The 18,187-nt window shown below is 36.8% G+C and overlaps 1 protein-coding gene across 1 annotated transcript in view; it reads left to right on the top strand.

Annotated features, from left to right (window-relative positions):
* The window catches only part of Rab2 (RAS oncogene family member Rab2), a 197,406-nt gene that overhangs the window by 45,553 nt on the left and 133,666 nt on the right, over positions 1–18,187 (top strand). Inside the window, exon 3 of the mRNA XM_090398372.1 lies at positions 3,702–3,769. Coding sequence (XP_090254498.1) covers positions 3,702–3,769 — 68 coding nt within the window. The remainder of the gene's footprint in view (positions 1–3,701; positions 3,770–18,187) is intronic.

Genomic DNA, 18,187 nt, shown 5'->3' with positions numbered 1-18,187 from the left:
ATGTCAGGAATTTGATGATGAAAACAAGCTTAAGTGGTACAGTTTATGGAATTGGCGAACTGTTTACTTAGTTATGTCTCCAAAAAAAAAAAAAAAAAAAAGTGATGCTAGTAATTATCTTTTAACAAAAGCAAAACTAATGAACCTAAAAAGTTTACGGATTTTGAATATGAAATGGTGCATCATTGAACAAAGGCAAATATGGGGCTGATATGGCATGCCAGTTTAACCACCTTACCAGCCATTAAAGATCAAATACGCATCCTCAGAAGCTTCGTATCCATCATAAATTTCAATGTAATATCAATGGTATTACAATTTTAATATGCACTTCGCATCCATGAAAATGTGGACATATATATACGTCCTAGCCGGCAGCGTGGTTAATGTAATTGTCAGCTGTAAAAGAAAGACATTACTGTTTGTTATACATCTACAACAGCATCAGAAAAGCAAGAAAGTTTCCTCTCCTTTCAGAAATAAGTAGTGCAACTCCAATGGCTGGGTAACTGTTATAGTGACCATAGAACTTCATCCAGTAAAACTTTCTCTCATAAGTAATGCTCCTTATCTGTCTTCCCAAAGTTGTGACATTGTTCTAGTTAAGAAACTGTGCTTTTAGAACATTTGCTAATGAAAACATTTTCATTTAAATTGTCAAATTTTTCACTTCTTTAAAAAAAAAAAAACAGTGTAGTTCAGCTCTTTAACATTTTCTTGAAAAAGGAAAGTGAAGATATTTCTTTACATACTGTTTATTTTAAACGCCATCTGTGTACTCATTATAATAGCAATATTTAGATGATTCTCATTGTTCACCATTCATGAAATCACTTACTGTTGATCAGTTCCAGTTAATCACAGTAAGCAGACAATATAATTTGCTTCATTCTTTTCTCCATATTTTCCGGAAACATTTTTGGCTATTCTCTAATAACTCAGAAATATTCCTCTACTTATTTCCTGTTAAAAGAACTTTTAGACCATAAGCACAATTGCAAAAGTTGTCCACTTTGCCATTTAAAATTTGCCCATATCACTACTTGAAATTGCTTGCTTTCAAGTATTTTTGTTTTTGGTGTTGAATACTATAGCTAATCCTTACTTTCCTCTTTTCACTGTTGCTTGAATAATCATCTTAGTTGCTCTGTCTTTATCTTAGTAACATCAATAATTGCAAATGGTATTGTTTTGTGATGACACTGATTTCCTATCTTCAAATACATTGAGTTTAGGATTACCTTGATTTCTTGATGAAAACAGCAGGGAAAGGTTTAAACAACCATTGTACTATCTGGCATGGAATTTATTCATGATCTCAAATTCATCAATTAGCTGATTAAGCTAATAACGTAGTGCACCATGAATAGATGAGGACCGAATGGATATGAGTCAGAAATCTGAGTTGTTTGTTTCACTTCCTTATAGGATGTGTGAAAATCTTTCCCTAATCTAGTTTTATCCTTAAGTGACTATATAAAATATAGATATAAAAAAGATAATGAGGAAGAAAAGAAAGGAAAAATATACCTGCTGGAAAGCACCAAAACACTTCTTTGAAAATGCCTGATGCTCTCTCGAAAAGAGGGTATTTCACTTAATAAAAATAGTATTCAATTTCTCTAATTCCATTTCTATGAGTATTTTCATGTGTACTGCTCTACTGAACTGACTGACACCACCATTCGCTGCTCTCCTCTAAATTTATGAAAATGAGCAACTGTTGTTTTAGAATCTGTACATAAGTTTATCTTCAAGCATATTGAATGAATGTATCTTTTTTTTTTTTTTATTCTGCCCACAAGAACTGTGACCTACACTAGTTTGAGAAATGAGTATACTATTTTAAGTAATGACAGAAGAGATAGGAGAGGAGGGAAGTACTATTAATAATATCAGACTGACTTAAGTCAAGTTAGGGTAAAAATGCAAGAAAATAATGGTAGTAACAATGCCTTATGTAGGGGTGAATTCGAGGCTAACAGAATGAAATATATTGTGCCGTTTTGCTGCAGACCTGTCACCTCAGTTATAGGAGACGAAAAAATGCATCACCAATTTAGCTTAAGGGTATTAAACAAAGTGATCATTATGGGTGACTTTAATTATAGAAACATTGATTGGGTAGAAGAGAAATCTCATGATAAGAATGAACAGGAACTTATTGAATTGTTGCGAGACAACTTTCTCAAACAGCATGTGAAAGAATAAACTCAAGGTCAAAGGGTGTTGGATTTATTCATGGTATCAGAAGGGATCTCTGTTAAGAATATGACTATTTTACCACCAGTTGGTGACAGTGATCATTCTATGCTTTCTTGGGAAGCATCTAATTATATTGATGTTCCCATTAGAACAGATTATATACTGAGCTGCAAAAGTGGAAATTATGATCAACTTAGGAGAATATATATCTTTGTTTCCATGGTATCAGTTACTGATTGGGAAAAATGTCAGCAATGCATGGAATGTTTGAAAAAGTGCTTAAATGAGGTAGGATCTAAATGAATGCCTAGTGTTCGAAGAATAAATAGGTTGGAAGTGAAATGGATGTGCAACCTATTAAGCAAGAGATTCACAAGAAGAAGATGATGTGGAAAGAATATCGTGAGAATAAGAGTGACAGGAGTTATAAAATACATGAAGCTCAGGCCAGAAAAGAATTGATTATTGTGCAGAAAGCTAAATCGGAGTATGAAAAGAAATTGGCTTTGCAAGCTAAAGGCAATCCAAAAGAATTTTATCTCTATGCCAAGCAAAAAAAATGAATGAATGTGGAAGAATAATTTTATTGAATTCAGATGGTACTCTAGTGGGAGATGGTAAAGCAGTTTGTTCAGTTAATGAGTGCTTACTTTGCAAAATTTGATCAACCAGGTGTAGGTAACATGGTGTATAGTGCTACTGTTACATTGGATGAAGAGGTAGAGGTGCATGAAAATGAGATTGAAGAGCTGTTACATAACCTGGGTATGAATTTGTCAATAGGGACAGATAGAATATTAGCACATGTGCTAAAGGAACATTGAGCCGGCTAGGCGTTTCACATGTTTGTATAACTTGAGTCTCATCTCAGGAATGGAAGGAATGTATGATAGTTCCATTGTACAAGTTTGGTGCAAAAACTGAGGTGTCAAATTACTGACTTATCAATATCTCGGGTGTGGTAGTGAAGATTTTAGAGAAGTAGGTAAGAAAACTTGCATACAGAAATGGGTAGACAAACAAGCTATACACTGCAAGGAGCAGCATGGTTACTAAAGGAAGGTTTTTTTGCAATTTGCTTATATTTTATAGCAACATTACAGCCAAGTTAGATAAAGGGAATGGATACACTGTGATAATGTTGGATTTTGTTAAGGCATTTGATAAGATACCACATGAAAGGCTGTTGCATTTTCAATTTTTGATTCTGAATATCTCATTATGTATTTGTTACTTTAAGTGTAATTTAATAAAATACAAAATAAGTTTATAATTGATGAAATAGGACTGCACTGATGTGTTTTAATGAAGAAATATGGGATGTAATAATATGGTATCATAGATTTAAGTGAAGCTATATAGAATAAGCAGAATCACATAATCAAATGAATTATTTTGATTAAGATCAAGAATCTAAATGTATGGTTACAGTGAATGTTTTTATTAAGAAGTTCAGGGTTTCTTATACCAATGGGCATTAATAAATTTATTTCTAGGTGTTGAATTTGGAGCTCGTATGATAACAATTGATGGGAAACAGATCAAGCTTCAGATATGGGACACGGTAAGTATATTGAAAAAAATTTAATTTCTTCATTTTTTTTTATTGATATTTTTGAGTTACCATGGGTGGGCTGAGAATTTGGAAAGAATGAATCTTGTTATGAATTCCTGGTATATATCCACACAAAGTGTACAGGGTATTATGATAATAATAAATAAACACATCGTACAAAAAATTATGGAATGCTGATTGAAACATGCACAATTTTAAAGTTGATGAACATAAAGAGTTGTAAATATAGGTAGAGTAAAACTGCTGGAAATGATTGTAGATGTCTGAGGTGTGAGTGTAACATCTGTGGCATTCTGTATTCTATTTTCCAGGTGCAACCATGGGTCTTAAAGGTGACATTACCGAGTGGTGAAAGGGTGCCTTTTTATTAGCTGAGAACATATATTTCTTCCAAGATTCTAGTGGAAAGTCTTAGACGTTGGTTATGCATTTTCACTATATAATTTAAGGAAATTACAACGTACTAGGATATACATTAAAATAAATTTTAATATATTTCAATATTTTGGCAACGTCACGTTGCCATTTTCAAGAACTTAAGTACAAGACACGTGCACGCAGGCACAACAAAACAGTAAGTGAGGAAGAAGTAGGAAGCTATTATTTCTCCAAAAGTCCTGATTGTGCCCTCTAGTGGGCAATGTTGGTATTCTTGAGCGATTGGGCTGAAGGTCTTCTGATGTGGGTTTCCCAAATTTAAGGAAGTCTCATGCAGCCAAATTTGTTGAGGTTTGGATCGTTTCTTAGGGCTGAAGCTGATTCCATGAAAAGCCTTTCATATCTGTATTTGCTACGGTGTATTATCCTGGCTTTCTTCTACCGTATTCTATGGCAAGTATCCAGCGCATAGTCAGCAATACCTGAGTGGCTGTATTGGTGAAAACGGATGTAGTCCTTGTGTTCTGACATTCTGATATTTGCTGTCCTGCCTGTTTGGCCAAAGTAGGACAGCTTACAGCTGCAAGGGACCTGATATACACCAGGTAGGTTTAGGGGGGAGGTTGGTCTTTAGTAGAGCGGATAAAGGATGCCAATTTTTTATATGGTCTGTAACAAGAAGTTATGTTTTTTTTAAGATTTTTGTGATTTTTTCCGAGGTGCCTCGGATGTAAGGTATGGTGATGGATTTAGAATAATCCTTGTTGTGAGGGGAGGGGGAGGTTGTGGTTTACTTGTTTCAATATTTTTTGGATTTTTTTTTCGGGGGGGCGGGGTAGCCATTGGCTGAGAAAGTGTTGTGAATGTGGTTTAGTTCTGTGATTAGGGCATTGTCATTCGAGCAGATAAGTTTATAAGTTTAGCCCTGTTGTGTAATGTCTTAATGACTCCATATTGTTGTGAGGAGGGGGGGGGTGGGATTGTTGCTGAATGTATCTGCCTGTATGGGTGGGTTTTCTATATACTGAGAAAACCAAGGTTCCTCAGGCTGGCGGGTGACTAGTGTGTCTAAGAAAGGAATGCAGTTGTTTTTTTCTTCTTCCAAGGTGAATTTGATTCTGGGGTGTTGGTTGTTTAAGTGTGTTAAGGAGGAGAGGAGTGCATTGGAGCCATGTGGCCAAATAGCGAATACATCATCTACATAGCGAAGCCAAACGGTTGGTTTTTGTGGGGCAGAGTTTAAGGCTTTCTCTTCAAAAGTCTCCATATAAAAGTTGGCCAAGGGTGGGGAGAGTGGAGAACCCATGGCTGTCCGCTCTATTTGTTTGTAGAATTTTCCTTGCCAAACAAAATAGCCTGAGTTCATTGTGAACGGAAATAGGGCTGTGATATTGGGAGGAAATTTAGCTTGGATTAGCTCTAAAGATTCTTTGAGTGGGATGAATAAGGAGGAGACATCAAAACTGACCATTATGTCAGTGTGTTTGAGTGTAAGGTTTTCTATGCTGGCTTTGAAGTGGGCTGAGTTTTTTATGTATGAAGGTGTGTTGCCAGTATAGTGTGAGAGACCTTTGGCCAAATGTTTAGCTAGTTTGTATGTGGGGGAATCAATGCCATCCACTATGGGACATAATGGCACATTTTCCTTGTGAATTTTTGGGAGTCCATAAATATGTGGGGGGGGTAAGGAGTTCATCATCATCAAATTCCTGCCATGTACCCTCAAGGGGTGTACAGGATATGACAGTACTACATGAAAAAATTACATCATTACTAACTTCCTATCTACAATTTTCCTCCAAATCAGTCTGTTACTTGTCAAGACTCCAACATTATCAGATCTTATATTTCTATCATCTAAGGCACTTTGTACCATATCAGTCCACTATATCTTGGTCTACCACTGGGTCGTTTTCCTGCCAACCTGGCAGAGAACACTTGTTTTGCTAATCTTTCCTCTCCCATTCTGTTTAAGTGACCATACCACCTGAGATTAGCTCTGCTAACGCATTCCTGGATGCTGACAATGTCAAGTTCTTTCCTAATATCCTCATTTTTAATATGATATTGCCATTGATGCCATCTGTTCATTCCTATAATCTTTCTCGTATCTGCGATCTATAGTCTTTGGTCAGGTGTTTTACTTCTCACCCAGCTCTCAGATCCATAAGTTAAAACTGGTTTAAACACTGTCTTGTATACAGCTAATTTAGTGTTCTGACTAATTTCTTTCTTATTCCATATGAATGTATTCAATTGACTTCCCACCATACCAGCTTTGCTGATTCTGTTGTCTGTTTCTATATTTAATTTACCATCTTCAGTAAAAATCGTTCCTAAGTAGCTGAAATGTTTTACTTGTTCCACAGGTTCTCCATTCACAACACAGTTGACATTTTCAATGATTCTGCCTATTTTCATTGTCTTTGTCTTTTTATTGCTGACCTTCATACCATATCTATTACAACAGCTATTCAATTTAGTCAGATAATCTTGCAGACTTGTAGCAGATTTATTTAGAAGTATAACATCATCTGCATAAAGCAAAGAGCTAACATTAACATCTCCAATTTTGATATCAGGTTTAATACCACATTCCTTCATAATGTGATCCATATAGATAATGAATAACAGAGGGGATAATGTACATCCTTGTCTCACACCAGATTTAACATTAAACCATCTTCCTGTACTTCCTTCAATTCTAACTGCTGACTTACAACTCAAATAAAGACTAAGTATTGCTTGATATAATGCCCCATTGACACCATATAGCTGTAGCGTATTGAATAGCTTCTCTCTTGGCACCTTGTCATATGCCTTTTCCAGATCGACAAAACTTAAATACAGATCTTTGTTATATTCCCATGCTTTCTCGACTATTTCTCGTAAAGTGAAGATCTGATCCTGACAGCCTCTATTTGGCCTGAATCCAGCTTGTTCTTCACCAAGCTTTTCTTCCACAATTCTTCTCAACCGTTTCTCAAGTATACTTGCATAGATTTTGCTAGGAACACTCAGTAGGGAAATACCTCTGTACTTCTCACATGCAGTTTTATTTCCCTTTTTATATATGGGTACTATGAGAGCTCTACTCCAATCATCGGGAATTTGTCCCTCTGTCCAGGCTTTCTGAACTATGCAGTGCAGCCACTGCAAGACCTTTATACCACCATACTTCAGCATTTCTGATCGAATATCATCTACTCCTACTGCCTTTCCATTTCAAGCCTTTGATGTTTTTTTCTACTTCAAGTATGGATATGTATTCCTGACTGCATGCCTGGTCAGTGTTTTTTTATCACTGTGCTGTCATCACTGGTTGTTTCATTTAGCAGTTTTTCAAAGTAATTACTCCATACTTCAAGGATATCTTTTTCTCCTGTTTTCATGTCACCTTTATCATCTCTAACTCCTTTTACAGCACTCTTTCCTCCATTCCTAAGCTTCTTCGACAACCTCCAGAATATTTTCCACCTTCTTGATATTTATTTTCTATATTTGCCAATCCTCACCTTCTCGTGGTGCATCCTGTTGGGTATCTACTTTGATACTGAACGAACGAGGATGGGCTGGCAATTTGGGATTTAGCCGACCAAATTGTATTCTTATTGGTTAAACCAAAATAAAAAATGATGGTACAACATGACAAAATTTCATGCTGGCTGGGGCGTCGCCCGGTTAAACAAGGCCCCTGTTGTTTTTGCCAGGGAACCAGGGCGAACAGCGAAAAGTCAGCTACTGGAACAAATCTGAAAACAAACCCCAACTCAACATCACCAGAGTTAAAGATCGGTACTATCAACGTAAGAAGCCTGAATGGCAAAGAAATGGAGCTAGCTGAGGAATTGGATAAGTACCAGATCGACTTAATAAGGGTGACTGAAACAAAAAAGAACAAAACTGGTGAGATCTTTCTGAGCAATAAATACAAAATGTTATATTCAGGCAATAACAATCAAGGAAAAGAAGGAGTAGCCATAGTATTCAACACGAAATACGAGGCTAATCTTCTTGAATGGCAGTCAGTCTCAAGTAGAGTAATGTGGGCAAATATCAGAATGGGGAACTGGACAATGAGACTTATTTGTGCCTATGGTCCCACAGAAGGTTCTCCTAAGGTAGAAGTGGAGGAATTTTTTGAGGCTTTAGAAAAAGCAACTGACACAATGAAAAAGGAAAAGTTGGTCCTTGTTGGGGATCTAAATAGTAGAGTAGGAAATGATTGCGAGACATACAAAAATATTTTCGGAAAATTTGGAGAAAAGAGCAAAGCTAATAATAATGGCAAATATCTGTTGGATTTCTGCTCAGGACATGGACTGGTTGTTACTAACACCATGTTCCAACATAAAAATGTGCACAAATTCACATGGAGAGAAGAGGCTAGGAATAAGAAAAGTCTCATTGACTATGTTATTGTTGATAGTGATGTTTTCTCCCTGGTGCAGGACACCAGAGTGTACAGAGGATTTGAAATTGGAAGTGATCACTATTTAGTCTTGAGCAGGATAAAATTGAATTTCATATTGAAAAGAATAACATGTAAGAAAGTTTTAAAGCGAATAAAAGTTGAGCAGCTCTCAGATGTAAACTGTAGACTAAAATACAGAAATATTATTGAAAAGAAAATGAAAGAGTTTGAGAACAGGAATCAAACCTTGGAGAATCAGTGGCAAACTCTGAAGGAAACATTGATTGATTCTGCCAGAGAGGCATGTGGTGATGTTGTGTGCAAAGATAGAAGAATCAGAACTCCCTGGTGGACACAGGAGGTTAAAGAGGCAGTGAAGGTAAAGAAGAAAGCATATCGAAAGTTCCTGGCAAATAAGTCAGCTTTTACTCTTACAGAATACAAAGACAAATGTAAGAAAGCTAAACAAAAGTCATGGGAGGACTTTGGCAAGAATATAGAAAATAAATATCAAGAAGGTGGCAAAATATTCTGGAGGTTGTTGAAGAAGCTTAGGAATGGAGGAAAGAGTGCTGTAAAAGGAATTAGAGATGATAAAGGTGAAATGAAAACAGGAGAAAAAGATATCCTTGAAGTATGGAGTAATTACTTTGAAAAACTGCTAAATGAAACAAGCAGTGATGACAGCACAGTGATAAAAAACACTGACCAGGAATGCAGTCAGGAATACATATCCATACTTGAAGTAGAAAAAGCCATCAAAGGCTTGAAATGTGGAAAGGCAGCAGGAGTAGATGATATTCGACCAGAAATGCTGAAGTATGGTGGTATAAGAGTCTTACAGTGGCTGCACTGCATAGTTCAGAAAGCCTGGACAGAGGGACGAATTCCCGATGATTGGAGTAGAGCTCTCATAGTACCCATATATAAAAAGGGAAATAAAACTGAATGTGAGAATTACAGAGGTATTTCCCTACTGAGTGTTCCTGGCAAGATCTATGCAAGTATACTTGAGAAACGGTTGAGAAGAATTGTGGAAGAAAAGCTTGGTGAAGAACAAGCTGGATTCAGGCCAAATAGAGGCTGTCAGGATCAGATCTTCACTTTATGAGAAATAGTCGAAAAAGCATGGGAATATAACAAAGATCTGTATTTAAGTTTTGTCGATTTGGAAAAGGCATATGACAAGGTGCCAAGAGAGAAGCTATTCAATACGCTGCAGTTATATGGTGTCAATGGGGCATTATATCAAGCAATACTTAGTCTTTATTTGAGTTGTGAGTCAGCAGTTAGAATTGAAAGAAGTACAGGAAGATGGTTTAATGTTAAATCTGGTGTGAGACAAGGATGTACATTATCCCCTCTGTTATTCATTATCTATATGGATCACATTATGAAGGAATGTGGTATTAAACCTGATATCAAAATTGTAGATGTTAATGTCAGCTCTTTGCTTTATGCGGATGATGTTATACTTCTAAATAAATCCGCTACAAGTCTGCAAGATTCTCTGACTAAATTGAATAGCTGTTGTAATAGATATGGTATGAAGGTCAGCAATAAAAAGACAAAGACAATGAAAATAGGCAGAATCATTGAAAATGTCAACTGTGTTGTGAATGGAGAACCTGTGGAACAAGTAAAACATTTCAGCTACTTAGGCACAATTTTTACTGAAGATGGTAAACTAAATATAGAAATAGGCAACAGAATCAGCAAAGCTGGTATCGTGGGAAGTCAATTGAATAAATTCATATGGAATAAGAAAGAAATTAGTCGGAACACTAAATTAGCTGTATACAAGACTGTGTTCAAACCAATTTTAACTTATGGATCTGAGAGCTGGGTCAGAAGTAAAACACTTGACCAAAGACTAGAGACCGCAGATATGAGAGTCCTGAGAAAGATTAGAGGCGTGAACAGATGGCATCAATGGCAATATCATATTAAAAAAGAGGATATTAGGAAAGAACTTGACATTGTCAGCATCCAGGAATGCATTAGCAGAGCTAATCTCAGATGGTATGGTCACTTAAATAGAATGGGAGAGGAAAGATTAGCAAAACAAGTGTTCTCTGCCAGGTTGGCAGCAAAACGACCCAGAGGAAGACCAAGATATAGGTGGATTGATACGGTACAAAGTGCCTTAGACGATAGAAATATAAGATCTGATAATGTTGGAGTCTTGACAAGTAACAGACTGATTTGGAGGAAAATTGTAGATAGGAAGTTAGTAATGATGTAATTTTTTCATGTAGTACTGTCATATCCTGTACACCCCTTGAAGGTACATGGCAGGAATTTGATGATGATGATATTCTTGCCAAAGTCCTCCCATGACTTTTGTTTAGCTAGTTTTACACACTGTTTAGCTTTCTTACATTTGTCTCTGTATTCTGTAAGAGTAAAAGCTGACTTATTTGCCAGGAACTTTTAATGTGCTTTCTTCTTTTCCTTCACTGCCTCTTTAACTTCTTCTGTCCACCAGGGAGTTCTGATTTTTTTATCCTTGCACACAACCTCACCACATGCCTCTCTGGCAGAATCAATCAATGTTTTCTTCAGAGTTTGCCACTGAATCTCCAAGGTTTGATTCCTGTTCTCAAACTCTTTCATTTTCTTTTCAATAATCTTTCTGTATTTTAGTCTACAGTTCACATCTGATAGCTGCTCAAATTTTATTCGCTTTAAAACTTTCTTACATGTTATTCTTTTCAATATGAAATTCAATTTTATCCTGCTGAAGAATAAATAGTGATCACTTCCAATTTCAAATCCTCTGTACACTCTGGTGTCCTGCACCAGGGAGAAAACATCACTATCAACAATAACATAGTCAATGAGACTTTTCTTTTTCCTTGCCTCTTCTCTCCATGTGAATTTGTGCACATTTTTATGTTGGAATATGGTGTTAGTAATAATCAGTCCATGTCCTGAGCAGAAATCCAACAGATATTTGCCATTATTATTAGCTTTGCTCTTTTCTCCAAATTTTCCCAAAATATTTTTGTATGTCTCACAATCATTTCCTACTCTGCTATTTAGATCCCCAACAAGGACCAACTTTTCCTTTTTCATTGTGTCAGTTGCTTTTTCTGAAGCATCAAAAAATTCCTCCACTTCTACCTTAGTAGAACCTTCTGTGGGACCATAGGCACAAATAAGTCTGATTGTCCAGTTCCCCATTCTCATATTTGCCCACATTACTCTACTTGAGACTGACTGCCATTCACGAAGATTATCCTCGTATTTTGTGTTGAATACTATGGCTACTCCTTCTTTTCCTTGATTGTCATTACCTGAATATAACATTTTGTATTTATTGCTCTGAAAGATCTCACCAGTTTTGGTCCTTTTTGTTACAATCACACCTGTTACGTCGATCTGGTACTTATCTAATTCTTCAGCTAGCTCCATTTCTTTGCCATTCCGGCTTCTTACGTTGATTGTACCAATCTTTTACTCTGGTGATGTTGAGTTGGGGTTTGTTTTCAGATTTATTGCAGTATCTGACTTTTTGCTGTTCGCCCTGTTCCCTGGCGAAAACAACGGGTGCCTTGTTTAACCGGGCGACGCCCCAGCCGGCATGAAATTTTGTCATTTTGTACCATCATTTTTTATTTTGGTTTAACCAATAAGAATACAATTTGGTCGGCTAAATCCCAAATTGCCAGCCCATCCTTGTTCGTTCAGTATCAAAGTAGATACCCAACAGGGTGCACCACGAGAAGGTGAGGATTGGACATTAGGTCAGAAGCCCTGGTCGGTTCTCCGCATTCCTTTAAAGGCTATCTGGAGGTGTCCTCTCAGTTATACAGCTTTGACAGTTAAGCACCCCGGGTATGGAGTTATATAGTTTTAATTTGTTAGTGATTTCCACATGCCAAGAAGTGACCTTTTTAAGCAGCCTGTGGTGTTTTATAATTAGTGAGTTTTTGGGATTGTATTCGATAGGGAGGTAAGCAGCCTGATCTCACAATAGAGATTTCAGCTTACCTGTGTAATCTTTTTGGTTAAGCAATACTGTGGCATTCCCTTTGTCAGCTTTGGTGATTATTATTTTCTTGTTTTTCTGGAACAAATCTGAAAATAAACCCCAACTCAACATCACCAGAGTTAAAGATCGGCACTGTTAACGTAAGAAGCCTGAATGGCAAAGAAATGGAACTAGCTGAGGAATTAGATAAGTACCAGATCGACATAATAGGGGTGACTGAAACAAAAAAGACCAAAACTGGTGAGATCTTTCTGAGAAATAAATACAAAATGTTATATTCAGGCAATGACAATCAAGGAAAAGAAGGAGTAGCCATAGTATTCAACACAAAATACGAGGCTAATCTTCTTGAATGGCAGTCAGTCTCAAGTAGAGTAATGTGGGCAAATATGAGAATGGGGAACTGGACAATGAGACTTATTTGTGCCTATGGTCCCACAGAAGGTTCTACTAAAGTAGAAGTGGAGGAATTTTTTGAGGCTTTAGAGAAAGCAATTGACATAATGAGAAAGGAAAAGTTGTCCTTGTTGGGGATCTAAATAGCAGAGTAGGAAATGATTGTGAGATATACAAATTTTTTGGGAAAATTTGGAGAAAAGAGTAAAGCTAATAATAATGGCAAATATCTGTTGGATTTCTGCTCAGGACATGGACTGGTTATTACTAACACCATGTTCCAACATAAAAATGTGCACAAATTCACATGGAGAGAAGAGGCAAGGAATAAGAAAAGTCTCATTGACTATGTTATTGTTGATAGTGATGTTTTCTCCCTGGTGCAGGACACCAGAGTGTACAGAGGATTTGAAATTGGAAGTGATCACTATTTAGTCTTGAGCAGGATAAAATTGAATTTCATATTGAAAAGAATAACATGTAAGAAAGTTTTAAAGCGAATAAAAGTTGAGCAGCTCTCAGATGTGAGCTGTAGACTAAAATACACAAAGATTATTGAAGAAAAAATGGAAGAGTTTGAGAACAGGAATCAAACCTTGGAGATTCAGTGGCAAACTCTGAGGAAAACATTGATTGATTCTGCCAGAAAAGCATGTGGTAAGGTTGTCTGTAAGGATAAAAAAATCAGAACTCCCTGGTGAAGTTAAAGAGGCAGTGAAGGAAAAGAAGAAAGCATACCAAAAGTTCCTGTCAAATAAGTCAGCTTGTGCTCTTAGAGAATATAGAGAGAAATGCAAGAATGCTAAACACTGTGTAAAACTAGCTAAACAAAAGTCATGGGAGGACTTTGGCAAGAATATAGAAAATAAATATCAAGATGGTGGCAAAATATTCTGGAGATTTTTGAAGAAGCTTAAGAATGGAGGAAAGAGTGCTGTAAAAGGAATTAGAGATGATAAAGGTGACATGAAAATGGGAGAAAAAGATATCCTTGAAGTATGGAGTAATTACTTTGAAAAACTGCTAAATGAAATTACCAGTGATGACAGCACAGTGGTAAAAAACGCTGACCAGGCATCCAGTCAGGAATACATATCCATACTTGAAGTAGAAAAAGCCATCAAAGGCTTGAAATGTGGAAAGGCAGCAGGAGTAGATGATATTCGACCAGAAATGCTGAAGTATGGTGGTATAAGAGTCTTACAATGGCTGTACTGCATAGTTCAGAAAGCCTGGACAGAGGGACGAATTCCCGATGATTGGAGTAGAGCTCTCATAGTACCCATATATAAAAAGGGAAATAAAACTGCATCTGAGAATTACAGAGGTATTTCTCTACTGAGTGTTCCTGGCAAGATATATGCAAGTATACTTGAGAAACGGTTGAGAAGAATTGTGGAAGAAAAGCTTGGTGAAGAACAAGCTGGATTCAGGCCAAATAGAGGCTGTCAGGATCAGATCTTCACTTTACGAGAAATAGTCGAGAAAGCATGGGAATATAACAAAGATCTGTATTTGAGTTTTGTCGATCTGGAAAAGGCATATGACAAGGTGCCAAGAGAGAAGCTATTCAATACGCTGCAGTTATATGGTGTCAATGGGGCATAATATGAAGCAATACTTAGTCTTTATTTGAGTTGTAAGTCAGCAGTTAGAATTGAAGGAAGTACAGGGAGATGGTTTATTGTTAAATCTGGTGTGAGACAAGGATGTACATTATCCCCTCTGTTATTCATTATCTATATGGATCACATTATGAAGGAAAGTGGTATTAAGCATGATATCAAAATTGGAGATGTTAATGTCAGCTCTTTGCTTTATGCGGATGATGTTATACTTCTCAATAAATCCGCTACAAGTCTGCAAGATTCTCTGACTAAATTGAATAGCTGTTGTAATAGATATGGTATGAAGGTCTGCAATAAAAAGACAAAGACAATGAAAATAGGCAGAATCATTAAAAATGTCAACTGTGTTGTGAATGGAGAACCTGTGGAACAAGTAAAACATTTCAGCTATTTAGGCACGATTTTTACTGAAGATGGTAAATTAAATATAGAAATAGACAACAGAATCAACAAAGCTGGTATGGTGGGAAGTCAATTGAATAAATTCATATGGAATAAGGGAGAAATTAGTCAGAACACTAAATTAGCTGTATATACAAGACAGTGTTCAAACCAGTTTTAACTTATGGATCTGAGAGCTGGGTCAGAAGTAAAACACTTGACGAAAGACTAGAGACCACAGATATGAGAGTCCTGAGAAACATTATAGGCATGAACAGATGGCATCAATGGCAGTATCATATTAAAAACGAGGATATTAGGAAAGAACTTGACATTGTCAGCATCCAGGAATGTGTTAGCAGAGCTAATCTCAAGTGGTATGGTCACTTAAACAGAATGGGAGAGGAAAGATTAGCAAAACAAGTGTTCTCTGCCAGGTTGGCAGCAAAACGACCCAGAGGAAGACCAAGATATAGGTGGATTGATACGGTACAAAGTGCTTTAGACGATAGAAATATAAGATCTGATAATGTTGGAGTGTTGACAAGTAACAGACTGATTTGGTGGAAAATTGTAGATAGGAAATTAATAATGATGTAATTTTTTTCATGTAGTACTATCATATCCTGTACACCCCTTGAGGGTACATGGCAGGAATTTGATTATGATGATGTTTTTCTTTAATTCTAATAGAGATTTAGTTTCTTTACTGGACATGTTGGTTTTAGGTGGTTTAGCTTTGGTCAGAACACAAGCTACATCCAGTCTAATATTGTTGGTGACGTGGCTTGGAAGGTGTCGAATCCCACGTTCAACTCGTATCATGATATCCTCAGCAGGTATTCTTCTGGGTGCAATGGCGAAGTTGTGGCCACATGCTAGGGCGTCGAGTGCTTCAGGTTTTAAGCTTCAGGCTGTAAGCTGTCCTACTTTGGCCAAACAGGCAGGACAGCAAATATCAGAATTTCAGAACACAAGGACTACATCCGTTTTCACCAATACAGCCACTCTGGTCTTGCTGACCATGCGCTGGATACCTGCCATAGAATACGGTAGAAGAAAGCCAGGATAATACACCATAGCAAATACAGATATGAAAGGCTTTTCATGGAATCAGCTTCAGCCCTAAGAAACGATCCAAACCTCAACAAATTTGGCTGCATGAGCCTTCCTTAAATTTGGGAAACCCACATCAGAAGACCTTCAACCCAACGCCCAAGAATACCAACATTGCCCGCTAGAGGGCACAATTAGGACTTTTGGACAAATAATAGCTTCCTACTTCTTCCTCGCTTACTGTTTTGTTGTGCCTGCGTGCACGTGTCTTGTACTTAAGTTCTTGAAAATGGCAACATGACGTTGCCGAAATATTGAAATATATTAAAATTTATTTTAATGTATATCCTAGTACATTGTAATTTCCTTAAATTATATAGTGAAAATTCCTTCCAAGAGATAGCGATGAGTGTCTGAATCCACAGTCAGCAGTGGCTATTTACAAACTATTTTATCAAAAGATGTTTCATTAATTGCTTATATTTTACTGAATTTCAAATCAGCATCATCAGAGCACAACACAGCTTGTATATGCAAACAATGAGTAAGTGAAACAATACAATTGTAATGGACAAAAGATCTAAAGTCCCATTTTGGCAGTCTCTAATGTTGTAAAAAAAAAAAAAAAATTACAGCTATGTTGGAGTTTCACTTAAGATAACAGTCTCCCAAATTTTTGGCAAATTAATGCAACCATATTTGTTCAGGTTTGGAGAATTCTTCATACACATGGTGACTCAAAAAATAATCTTTCGGATCTGTAATGACTTCTAAATAGCAAATTTGTTTTCTTCCATCTAATCCTGTGTGAAGGGGTGTCCAAAGTGTTATCTGCCAGTCCTGACTTCCCATAATAATAGTAGCGAATGTATTTTATGTTCTTCCAGGCAGATGTTAACCGATCTTCCTGTTTGCCCATAATAGGCCAAGTCACAGTCACAGGGAACTTTCATACACTCCAGGGTGTGCTAGAGGTTGGCGCAGCTGTAGGATTTCATATTTCTTTAGATGCCAGCTTTTAACTTCCGTGAATTATTTTTTTGCTGCAACTTCAAAGATGTGATGTAGGAAAGTCCACATTTCAGGATTTAACACATTGATTAGTTCTTTCTGTAGAGCAGTGATAGAGCTGTTTAACTTACTAAGCTCTATGCAAGTAGCGGCGATTTGTTCTCTGAGAAGCACTAAACTCGCCCATCAGTAAATACGATGCACCTTTGCCGATTTTAATTTTTCTTTAAATTTGGGAAAAGCTGGAATGATATTGCTGTCATGGCATCATTTGAGGAAGGCTAACCTGTTCAATTTTCTGGACAATTTCAGTTTCAACTTACGAACCATCGCGCTTTGTATACAGTATCTTCTCCGTGCAGAATCTCACAAAGCGCAGATAGTTTTCTTCTAGATAGTGTTCTGAGCAACCAGTTCAGCTTCTCGCCAGCTCTTCCTGCCAACCAGTCTTATTTCCTTTTCTATCATTCTCTGCCAAGTCAATTTAGGCTTTTCTATTTTCCTTCTTGAATCCATGTCGAAGCCACTTTAGGAATTTCTCTGCAGTCCATTCTCAGCATGCGTCCAATTCATTTCCATTTCCTTTTTTTTTTATTCCATCGGTGATGCTTTCTTGGACAGTCAGCTTATATAAATCATCATTTGTTATGTGTTGGAGACCAAAATATTTTTAAACCAAAATACGAGGGTGGTCTACACTCGCATGAAAATCTGGGAACAGTGCTTGGAGCATTTTAACAACAATAAAACTGATTTTGTGCCTCAATTTATTACTATGGATGAAATTTGGATTCACCATTACACACCAGAATCCAAACAGCAGTCAAAGCAGTGGACAGAAGCCAGTTGTTGAGCGCCAAAGAAGACAAAGTCAGTTCCATCAGCAGGAAAGATCACAGCATCGGTGTTTTGGGATGCTAAAGGCATTTTGTTTATTAATTATCTTGAAAAAGGTAAAACAATAACTGAGGAATATTATTCCGATCTTTTAACCAGACTAGACGAAAAAATTTGTGAGAAAAGACCCTGTTTGTAGAAGAAAAAAAATCATCTTTCATCAGGACAATGCACCTGCCTACAAAGGTGTTTTGACAATGGAAAAAATAAGGGATCTGCACTATGAATTGTTAGAACATCCACCCTAT

Source organism: Typopeltis vanoorti, chromosome 9, assembly GCF_054136105.1.
Source record: "Typopeltis vanoorti isolate ZY-2024b chromosome 9, IOZ_Tvanoo_1.0, whole genome shotgun sequence".
In the NCBI taxonomy this organism is placed as follows: Eukaryota; Metazoa; Arthropoda; class Arachnida; order Uropygi; family Thelyphonidae; genus Typopeltis; species Typopeltis vanoorti.
Note: the sequence above shows the minus strand (reverse complement) of the source record. Positions and strands in the feature narration are given on the sequence as shown.